The sequence below is a fragment of the Xenopus laevis genome, chromosome 6S (genome assembly GCF_017654675.1).
Source record: "Xenopus laevis strain J_2021 chromosome 6S, Xenopus_laevis_v10.1, whole genome shotgun sequence".
Classification (NCBI taxonomy): Eukaryota; Metazoa; Chordata; class Amphibia; order Anura; family Pipidae; genus Xenopus; species Xenopus laevis.
The window spans coordinates 19,756,722-19,768,068 of record NC_054382.1 but is presented as its reverse complement, the minus strand read 5'-3'; the positions used below and the strand labels follow the sequence as shown (position 1 = coordinate 19,768,068).

The 11,347-nt window shown below is 44.3% G+C and overlaps 1 protein-coding gene across 2 annotated transcripts in view; it reads left to right on the top strand.

Moving 5' to 3' along the window:
• bmi1.S (BMI1 proto-oncogene, polycomb ring finger S homeolog) overlaps positions 1 to 10,899 on the top strand; it is an 11,337-nt gene extending 438 nt beyond the window's left edge. Inside the window, exons 1-10 of one of the 2 annotated variants that reach the window (XM_041567092.1) lie at positions 1 to 92; positions 4,866 to 4,999; positions 5,153 to 5,249; positions 5,781 to 5,836; positions 5,914 to 5,964; positions 7,601 to 7,709; positions 7,803 to 7,854; positions 8,791 to 8,889; positions 9,068 to 9,148; positions 9,227 to 10,899. The exon at positions 1 to 92 is cut by the window's left edge and continues 438 nt beyond it. In XM_041567092.1, the coding sequence (XP_041423026.1) occupies positions 4,888 to 4,999; positions 5,153 to 5,249; positions 5,781 to 5,836; positions 5,914 to 5,964; positions 7,601 to 7,709; positions 7,803 to 7,854; positions 8,791 to 8,889; positions 9,068 to 9,148; positions 9,227 to 9,550 (981 nt within the window). In that variant the 5' untranslated portion in view covers positions 1 to 92; positions 4,866 to 4,887 and the 3' untranslated portion in view covers positions 9,551 to 10,899. 2 annotated transcript variants of the gene reach the window in all.
• The last annotated feature ends 448 nt before the right edge of the window (positions 10,900 to 11,347 follow it).

Below are 11,347 nucleotides of genomic sequence, written 5' to 3'. Positions count from 1 at the left end.
GCCGCCCCTGAGCTGCAGCTTCTGCTCATCCGCTGAGCGACCCCCCGGGCACCGTATTGTCCTCCCGACCCCCCCAGCAACAGCAACGAACGGTAAGTGATCAACTGAACACGGGGTGGGGGTGGGGAGTCCGTGATCAGAGGGAGGAGGAGGGGCCTGGCTGCTGCTGCTGCACAAATACATGGGAGGGGGTGGGGAGTAAATAGAGGAGACTGGAAAGGGGGTACACACAGGTGGTTGAGGGGCTGCAGTAGGAGGCATGGGGAACACGTGAGAAAATCAACATGGCATCTTGTCTGTTTGCCCATGCGCTGCCCCTGACTGATCAATCTGTGTGTCATCTAGTTACTATTGTATGTGCGGCTTGTGTATTCTGCTACTTCATTGCTCGGCGCCTGGCTCACTGTACCCTCTCTATATACCCTCTCTATATACCCTCTCTATATACCCTCTCCCTCACTATATACCCTCTCCCTCACTATATACCCTCACCTTCTATATACCCACACTGTATATACCCTCACTATATACCCTCACTATATAGTATATATATATATATATATATATATATATATATATATATACACCCTCACTATTAACCCTCCCTCTATATACCCTCTCTATATACCCTCTCTATATACCATCTCCTCACTATATACCATCTCCCTCAGTATATACCCTCACCTTCTATATACCCACACTATATACCCTCTCTATATACCATGTCCCTCACTATATATTATATACCCTCACTATTAACCCTCCCTCTATATACCCTCTCTATATACCATGCAGTGCCTTTACTGCGCCTCTTTCTTCCAAGTTAACCCTGTGCTGCCTCCCTGACTGGGCCCCTGGATATCCCTGTACCAGCTCACCGGCCCCAACACTGTAACACTATTTATGACGCAGAGCTGCTGTGTGTTGTTATATGTCTCTTCCAACCTCCCATACAATAAGCCCGTGTTTATATAATTCCTGGGCTATAAATCCGCCCGCCAGACAGCTGGGATCATGGGGAATATAATGTGCTACGCGGGGCCTGGCTTTGTCATTCCTGCAACAGGGGGAAGAGCTGAGAATTGATTTAAAGCCTGTGTGTCTGTTTGTTGCTTGTCAGTTTGTTGCGCTGTGTAGTTGAGCAATGTGACAGCGACTCTGTGCGTCTATCTCTGTGCGTCTATCTCTGTGCGTCTAACTCTGTGCGTCTAACTCTTGCGTCTAACTCTGTGCGTCTAACTGTGCCAGTGTGTGTGTGTTGCCTGGAGTCAGTAATAACTATCCTGTTCGGCCATGAATGTGCTGAATTTGGAAACATATCTTGGGGCTGAAATGTAAAAGGGCAAACAAATAATGTATGAGTTCGCTGCTTAATAAGCCCATAACGTGCCTGGCATTGAAAAGAAATCAGGTTACTAAAATCTGTTTGTACCTAAAGGCGAACAAAAATCAAAGCTGAGAATTGTATATGTTTTGTGTATCGCTCAGTGCGATTATTCGGGCGGTGAGATCAGGAATACGCTTGTGCGAATTGAGAATAAATAGCAAATAAAAGGAATGTAGGAAGTGTCTTACTGGTTTCATACAGTCCCTGGGGCCAGGTCTTTGCCTAACAAGCGCTAATTGTACATACAAATTAGCGCCTTGTGCTGCTCAGCCCCATCTAGGCGCTAAAGTGATACATCTCATAGTCTTGCTGCTTAACCCTCTCTCATTGGCTGAATGCACAAAATCCTGACCTGTTTTCCCTGACATGTAACTCCCTCACTTGTTTGTCAGCCTCCTAACCAAATACTTGTGTGTGATCCAGTAACCGGCTCAAAGTGTCCCTTATACATACACCTCCACCTATGTGCTTGGTCTGCTCTTATCTGTTAGGATTGTGCCAGGAAATAGTTAACGTAGATGCCAGTGAGTATAATGAAGTATAATGAAGGTGAATGTGATGTGTAAAGTTAAATCAAACACCAACGAGCGATTCATTTCGCTTCCTTGAAAGGGATTGAGTTGTAATATTGAAGGGAATAAAATGGAATAAAGCGGCACATCAGAAGAGGTCAAACACGTGCAGTAGTTTTGGCTAAACGGAAACCCCCTTCTTTATTTACAGTTGTCGCATTTGTTGGGTCAGAACCTAAAGGGCCGATACGCGGGTTTCTGCTGTGAGAAGCCTTCCACTGGGTGACCAGGGAGACAGTGGAATTTTCTATATCGTCCCGTTTGTTCCTTAGGGAAATTCCAGGCTATAAGATTGGTAGGGATGATATAGAAATACAGTTTATCTCTCTTATCAATTAAGAAATGGAGGTGATTCTGCTGGACGTGATGTTTGCGAGTGCGACCATTGCTCTATTCTTGCGCCCGGTAATTGCACTTTCCTGGCACCCAGTCCAGTGTCACCGTTTCATTATATTTCCTATAATACATTGGATTGGGAACGTTGCGCACACACGGACAGTCCCTCTCCCGAATAAAGAAATCGCATTAGGGCATTTAACCAATACGCACAGAAATTCCCCCATTTGTAGAGTCACATTTATTGGCAAATGCCTAGTTCCCCGAAGGGTCCATGTTCCCTCTCGCTGCCCTGCCAAACTGTCATGTACACCCATATATATCACCCTATATATCCCCTATACACCCCTATATATCACAATATATCCCCCATATATCCCCACACACCCCATATATCACAATATATCCCCATACACCCAATATATATCACCTATACACCCCTATATATCCCCACACACCCCATATATCACAATATATCCCCCATACACCCCATATCACCTATACACCCCTATATATCCCCATACACCCCTATATATCCCATATATCCCCATACACCCCTATATATCCCATATACACCCCATATATCACAATATATCCCCATACACCCCTATATATCCCCATACACCCCATATATCACCTATACACCCCCATATACCCGTGCCCTAGAGGTTCCTGTAACATTTCACCCTGTATGTTGCGCTGAGCGCTATTCTTGCCCTGGCGCATAGCGGAGATTTAGCCCTAGACATGTCACGGAGCTGACACTTTTGCATCCGATTTATTTATTTTTCGTTCTCATCGAAGAGAAAGCAGAGCCCATGCCAACAACCTGCCGTGCGCTCCGGCGCAATTCTCGTGCAGTGAGAAGGACTCTAGTGTGAATAATGTGTAAGTGTCCGGCGGGTCCCACGCACGAGCAGCTTGTGCCGGGTGCTACAGGGTTAAGTCCCTGCGGTTTGTGAGGTCACGCGGGGGGTAAGAGAGACCGGGAGGAGGGGCTACCAGTGGGACGCCGAGCTTTCTGATTGGACGCTGCACGAAAGTGTATTGTTTGCTGCGAGTAACCGGCCGTGCTGATATTCCTGCTCCTCTTGTACCTGAGTGGGAACCTGTGTGTGCGGAGAAATGCTTGTCGCTTGTGCCGAGGCCACCTGTATGTAAGTAGGACTAGTAAATGGCGTGTGTATTTCATGTGTAATTGCTATTGGCCCTCCCCCCCGCCTGCAGTTACTATGTGTTTGCTTCCCGGGCGGCCAGTGCCTTCCCCTGTGTCTGTGCTGGATCTCCTCTCCCCGGTACAGCCGAATGCAGCCTCCCCCACGCCTGGGCCCTGTCCGTTTTCATTGCCGCTCTCTCCTAGTCAGGCCTTTGTGTCTCTCCTCCCTTATTACTTTCTCTCTCTCTCTCCTGTCTGTTCTCTCTCCCCTCCCCCTGCTGGAAGCCCCTGCATCTTGCTGCCTCTGCTCTCCCTGTCTCGTTCTTTTACCCCAGCAACCCCCCCCCCTTTAGTGGTTTTCCCAGTCGTCCCTTGGTACCCCCCCCAAGCCCTTAGTATCTCCCCCGACTATTCCTTAGTTTATTGTGTGTGTGTGTGTATATATATATATATATATATATATATATATATACACACACACATTGTCTCTCCTTTGCTTCTATTTGTTCCGATACTTCTCTAAAACCCCAGAGAATTCTGAAATCCCCTCCAGCTTTGGGGCCTGGGATAATTGCTGCCCGACGCCCAGTAAAGTTCCCGATGTCCCTCCTGCTATGAGCGGCCCTTAAATTGTACAGGGGCCTCTGTCTAATTCACCCACTGCTCGTGGTTAGATCTGCCTGGATACAAGGTGGATGAATTGATTAACCCTCCTTTTGACAAATCCTTCCTACAACATTGCACTACTAGAGAGAGAGAGAAGAGAGAGGGTTCATTCTTGGAGACCCCCGGCAGTCAGTGTAACGTCGGGTCTCCCTCTGATCTCCAGGCGGTAAGTGTAAGTGCAGGTTGCTATGGTAACCGGGGGATTGAAGCTCTGGCACCGGCACAACGCAAAGCTTTTCCTTTCACCAATAAAGAAGGAGACTTTCTCCTGGACTGGGAGCTACTGGTGATCTCTCCCTGGACCATGTCCGTCTCCTGCCTTGACTTTGACTCGCTGCCCTCGCCTTTCTTCTGTTTCAGCCCACCCCTTCCTTTTATAGTAGAATCGCCCTGCAACTTTACAGCCCCTCCCCTTCAGCCCTCCGCTAATCCGCCAGTCCCGTGGGGTGTCTGTGTCGTCCCACGGGTGGGAGTGTAGGACACATTATCTGTGCGCCCTAATAATGGTACAACTATTGCTGCTCAGCTGGAATTTCTCTGACTCTTTACTCCCACAACTGGGGCACAATCTCCATGTCATTTAGGAACAGCCGCAGATAATTGACACATAACTAGGCCTTTTCCCTTACACCAGATTATTACAATTCATGTGCAGGGGTTCCCTGATGTCTCCCTCCTGTGCTCTCCCACATGCCACTGACTGTGCCCCATTCCCCTGGTTATTGGGACCTTTGTTTCTTCCTTCCAGACACCCCCCTGCCACAGCCAAAATGCATCGGACCACCAGGATTAAAATCACTGAGCTCAACCCGCACCTCATGTGTGTTCTGTGCGGCGGATACTTCATAGATGCGACAACCATCATCGAATGTCTCCATTCCTGTAAGTATCCCCATAGATTCCTAAACGTATTCTGCTGTGATACATTGATTTGCTATAATGTGCATTTTGGAAAGTGAACCCCCAATCAGTCCTGAGATCTACTTCTAATAAAGGCTATTTCTGTGCTAATTTATCTCTGGTTCAATTAAACAGTCTGCAAAACCTGCATCGTTCGATATCTGGAGACGAGCAAGTACTGTCCGATCTGCGATGTTCAAGTGCACAAAACCAGACCCCTCCTCAACATCAGGTGTGTAAAGAGGGGCGTCCATAAAGCAGATTGTTCCTACAGGCTCGGGGACTTCTTTTTAAAGAATATTTGTGCAATAATTTCATTGTTCAGGAATTCAGTCCCTTTCCTTTTTAATATTTGTCGGGATTGATTCAATTGTTTGTTTCTGCCAAGTATGACATTTATTTCATAGTCTGCTACAAGCATATTGTTATATATTTTAAATAAATGAAAAGCATAAATCCAGTCCAAGGAAGGTGCTTTACATTACTGCTAGCTAAAATAGCTAAAATAGAGTGATCCATGGTCTATTCATTGATTAAAGCTGGTGTAGGTGAGGAGACTTCACGATGGCCCATGAAGGGTCACAGGTTACTGTCATGAAATGTTTTTTGCCATCATTAATATAGTTATAATTATGTTCTGACCACTGTTTCACACCAGACATCTTATTAGTTTAAAAGTCGGGCAAATGTTAATTACACCAACCCCAAAAGGTGCAAATCAGTCATTTTGCCACTGCTCATTGCATTCTTTATTGTCATTTAGGGCAGACAAAACCCTGCAGGATATTGTGTATAAGCTGGTCCCAGGACTTTTCAAAGGTGAGTATCACTTTACTGTCCCTGGGGGCACTAGTTGTTTAGTGAGCGTCTCCCTAAAGCGTCTGTCTCTCTTGCAGGTGAAATGAAGAGGAGAAGAGACTTTTATGCTGCTCATCCTTCTGCTGATGGTAACTCCTCATCTTGCCTTACTTACACTCAACTTACACTCAACTTACACTCAACTTACACTCAACAACGTTAAAGGGGTTGTTCACCTTCAAACACTTTTTTTTCCAGTTTAATTGGTTGCAGATGGTTCACCAGAGATAAAGACTTTTCCAATGACTTTCTATTTTCTGTTTGTGGCTGTTTTTAAATATTAAAGTTTCATTTTACACCTTCTAAAGCAGCTCTGGGGGGGTCGCCGACTCTTTAACTGTTCTAAACGGATACGTTTACTTGATACATTTGTTATCTTTAGCCCTGCTGAGCAGAATCCTATGGCTTTATTAAAAGCAACTGGTAGAATTGATCTGATGTTCAACAGATACTGCAGAGAAATGTATCGACTAAATGTTGCAACTAAATGTTGCGACTAAATGTAGCAAATTGTAACGTTCAGATGCCCTTGGCGATCACTGAGCTGCCAGACTGAGAAACTAGAGACAGGAACATTGATCTTTAAATTTAAATTTTGGGAAAACCGTAAAAAATAAAAAAAACAATTGGAAAAAAAAATCTTTGTTTTATGTTGAGCAATCTGGAAGCAACTGAACTGAAGAAAGTGTTTGGAAGGTGAACAATCCTTCATTTAATTTTTAGTATGTTATAGAATGGCCAGTTCTAAGCAACTTTTCAATCTGTCTTCATTATTTAATTTTTATAGTTTTTAAATTATTTTGCCTTTTTTTTTTTTCTCCGATTCTCTCTAGATTTCAAATGGGGGTCACTGACCCCATTGAAAAACGAATACACTATAAAGCTACAAATGTACTGTTATGGCTTCTTTTTATTACTTGTCTTTCTATTCAGGCCCTGTCCTATTCATATTCCAGTCTCTTATTCAAATCAGTGCATGATTGCTAGGGTCATTTGAGCCCTAGCAACCAGATTGCTGCAATAGCAAACTGGAGAGTTGCTGAATAAAAAGCTAAATAACTAAAAAAAAAAAAAAAAACACACACAAATAATAAAAAATTAAAACCAATTGCAAATTGTCTCAGAATATCAATCTCTACATCATACTAACTGTTAATTTAAAGGTGAACAACCCCTTTAAGTGTAATGGCAGGTCCATCTCTAGAACAGGTTCTTCTTGCCTTTTAAAAAGCAGAGCTCAGGCTAGTAAGAATTTATACAGTCCTGTAGGTTAGAATAATAGTAAGGCAGGAGGTTCCAATGAAATGTAGGTCCCACAAGAATAGTTCTGCATTGTTCAGCTCCAGTTACTTTTTTTGGGCTGTGGCTTCTGCATTATCATGGATGGAGTTGACCTTAGATGGGTGCAAGATGGGTCCCTGAAGAGCAGCTGATTCATGCCTTGCAAAGAGAGAATAGAAACCCCATTATGCCCCACTGATGTACCATCTGTCATTGGAAGACTGTGTATAATATCAGTTCCCTACATCTAAACTACTCCCAGCCTCCACTGAGAGCCCAAGGGTTGGGCATGTGGAGTCTATGGTGGAATAAATATATTGTGATGGAGCCTCACACTGAGCATTTCATTGAGGGATGCCAGCCCTTTGGGGTATGTCATGGCAACAGAGATATTATAATGAATCAGGTAACCAAGGGAATTCATATCAATTCCGTGTATTGCAGTTGCCAATGGCTCCAACGAAGACAGGGGAGAGGTCGCAGATGAAGACAAGAGGATCATCACAGATGATGAGATCATTAGCTTGTCCATCGAGTTCTTCGACCAAAATAAGTAAGATCTCGTGTCTCTTCCCCAGAGGTTATTTTTGTGGGAACACTGGGGGGTCGGGAGTCAAGTAGAGTAATATCTTTCCTCTTTGACCAGGGCCGATCGTAAGGGAAGCAAAGACAAGGATAAAGAGAAATCCAAGGACGAGGTAAAAAATACCTTCATTCCTAGTTGGGTGTCTGTCTGTTTCAATGATGCAGTGGTGGCACCCGAGTGGGTGATCAGGCTTTAGTGGTCGCCTGGTAAGTTGACTGTTAATAGAAAACAGTCGGTATGGGGGCCTTTAACTTGGAAAGATGATTTAATTCACAAGAACTGTCTCTGATTTACTAGGGGGCAATGCACAGGGTGTGTGTGTGTGTGGGGGGTGCTCTTATCAACTACACATTCTGGAGCCTGAGCAGGGAAGGGAAAACTAATGCTGGGGGAGGGGAATGTAATTCCCGCTAATGTGTACTTACTGTATACTTCCTACTTCAGTGTTATTCCCATTACTGTGTACTTCCCATACTTCCTACAACGGAGTACTTCCCATTACTGTGTACTTCCCATATTTCCTACTACCGTGTACTTCCCACTACAGTGTACTTCCCATACTTCCCATTACTGTGTACTTCCCATACTTCCTACAACGGAGTACTTCCCATTACTGTGTACTTCCCATATTTCCTACTACCGTGTACTTCCCACTACAGTGTACTTCCCATACTTCCCATTACTGTGTACTTCCCATACTTCCTACAACGGAGTACTTCCCATTACTGTGTGCTTCCCATATTTCCTACTACCGTGTACTTCCCACTACAGTGTACTTCCCATACTTCCCATTACTGTGTACTTCCCATACTTCCTACAACGGAGTACTTCCCATTACTGTGTACTTCCCATATTTCCTACTACCGTGTACTTCCCACTACAGTGTACTTCCTATACTTCCCATTACTGTGTACTTCCCATACTTCCTACAACGGAGTACTTCCCATTACTGTGTACTTCCCATATTTCCTACTACAGTGTACTTCCCATTACACTGTAATTCCCATTACTGTGTGTCCCACTGCTCACAGCTGTGTCCCCATTGCAGATCAATGACAAGCGCTACTTGCGCTGCCCCGCGGCGCTAACAATCATGCATCTAAGGAAGTTCTTGCGAAGTAAGATGGACATCCCCAGTAATTTCCAGGTAAGCAACTGGCGCGAGTGATTTCCAGGGTACAGGGTTGGTCCAGTCTCTGCTGGTGCCGGGGCAGGATTCTCCCAGCTAAACTGCTGCGCGTGTCGGCGCTAATACCTTGCCGGATATGAGGTCTTGCAGCCATCTGTAATGTACAATGAGACGCTGAGACTCTGTCTTTCCTCAGATCGATGTGATGTACGAAGAGGAGGCGCTGAAGGACTATTACACGTTAATGGACATTGCTTATATCTACACCTGGAGAAGGGTGAGTAGCTCTGCTTGAGAGCACTTGCTGTTGCCATACCGATTGCCTCTTTATAACGATTCCCTTTTCCACTCGCAGAACGGACCCCTTCCGCTGAAGTACAGAGTGAGACCGACCTGTAAACGGGTAAAGATCAACCCACACACCGACAGGATCAATCACACCAGCGGCGACATGGAAAGTGACTCTGGCAGCGACAAAGCGGGAAGCCTGGGTGTTGTCATTCCTTCCACCTCCTCTTGTATCCCCAGCCCCCCTGTGCAGTCCCCGCACCCACACTTCCCCCACATCTCCAGCACCATCAATGGAACCAGCAGCAGCTCCAGCAGCCACCAGAACCCATTCACCAACAGGGCAAGGAAAATATCCTTAAACGGAGTCTCCGCCATCTCTTCAGGATGAACAGCGCCCCCCTGGGGATGGGAGGACTGGGCACCACCTCGATCTCTCCAAACCATTGCAGTTTTATATGCTGATATGTGTGGCGTTTTGTCCAAATCGCTTTCTTTGTAGTGAAACCATATATCGCCCGGGAGTGAATCCAGAGGATTATTTGGGGGTTCCAGTTACAGTGAAAGACTCTTGAAAGTGTTATTCAAATGGCTTAACAATAGTATGGGGGGGATGTGAGAGCCGCGTTGGATGCCGGGAGGAAACTATTGGATGTGGTTTTTATGGAGGGCATTTTTGGGCCAAGGTGGATGTACAAAACAGAAGCTTCACCATTGGGTTGGCAATTTGGAATGGCCTTGTTGGATGTACAAGTTAAGCAGCTCCAGTGGATATCTTTGTTATTGAATGGATCTCACCATGTTGGATATGTTGTTTTACTTCTTTGCTTGTTGGTTTGCCCCACCCTGGGCTTGTGTTTTGGGAGGATCTAAGACCAGACACGCTGGATTAAGCCATTAGGCGTATAATGGGAATCTCTTGGGAACAGAACCACCACCAGCTCTTGTATGATTGTGTGTGGACTAATTGAAAGCGATCATCATCATCATCTTATCCCATCCAGCCGAGAGATACATAGAGACGCATCTGTGTAGCCATTTCACTGTGAATAGCGTTAGCCATTGCTGATTTCTTTCTTTTTTTTTTTGGTCCTGACACCCAAACTTATTTACTACCAGTGCACCCAGCACCCTAGTTGGCCGACCTGGAAGCAGTTTTCCCTGTACAGAATTGGTCAAGTCATGAGAATTCATTAATTCCCCCCCCCCAGTTTTACAATCTCTCTGCCTAAAGAAAAGCGGGTATTGCCGTTCATTTTAGTGACTTGTATAAATGATTCGCTTTTGTAAGAATCCGTTGGCATTCTGTGTGTTGAACAATGCCATATTGGTATATATGACGTAACAGGAGACAGTATTGTATGATATATTTATAAATACTATAATGAAAATAGTGTGTTTCACGCACTCACAAATTTCCTTCTTTTTTTAATTACTTGTTCCCCAAAACTCTCTCCGGATTGTCCGTTTGATAATACAGCTTTGAGGAGTCCCAACTGTGCCAATCAGCATCCAATCAGTGTGGTTCCCAGCAATAAAGTCCTCCTCCCTTGTGTTTGTTTGTTTTTAAAGGGACTGTTCACCTTTAAGTTAACTGTTCGTATTCTGTAGAGAGTAATATTCCATTTCCAAGATACAGGATTAAAGGGGTAGGTCACCTTTAAGTTAAAAGTATGATCCAAAATGGCCAATTCTAAGCAACTTTTAAATAGGTTGCCATTATTTATTTATTTTTATGTTTTTTAAATAATTTGTCTTTTTCTGACTCTTTCCAGCTTTCAAATGGGGGTCACTGACCCCATATTAAAAAAAACAACAACAAATGCTCTTGTTAGGCTACACATGTATTCTTATTGCTACTTTTTGTTGTTTCTCTTTCTGTTCAGGCCTCTCCTATTCAGATGCCAGTTTTTTTTTCCAAACCAATGCATGGTTGCTAAGATAATTAATTTTGACCATAGCAACCAGATTGCTGAAATTGCAAACTGAAGCTAGGCCAAATAAAATGTTAAATAATAAAAAAAAAACACAAATAGTAAAAGAAATGAATAAGGGCAATAAGTAATAAGGGCCTACCTTGTGTTTGTTTGTTTTTTAAATTGTTCACCTTTGAGTTAACTGTTGTAGAGAATGATATTCTGAGACAATTTGCAACTGGTTTTAATTTTTTCTTATTTGTAGTTTTTGA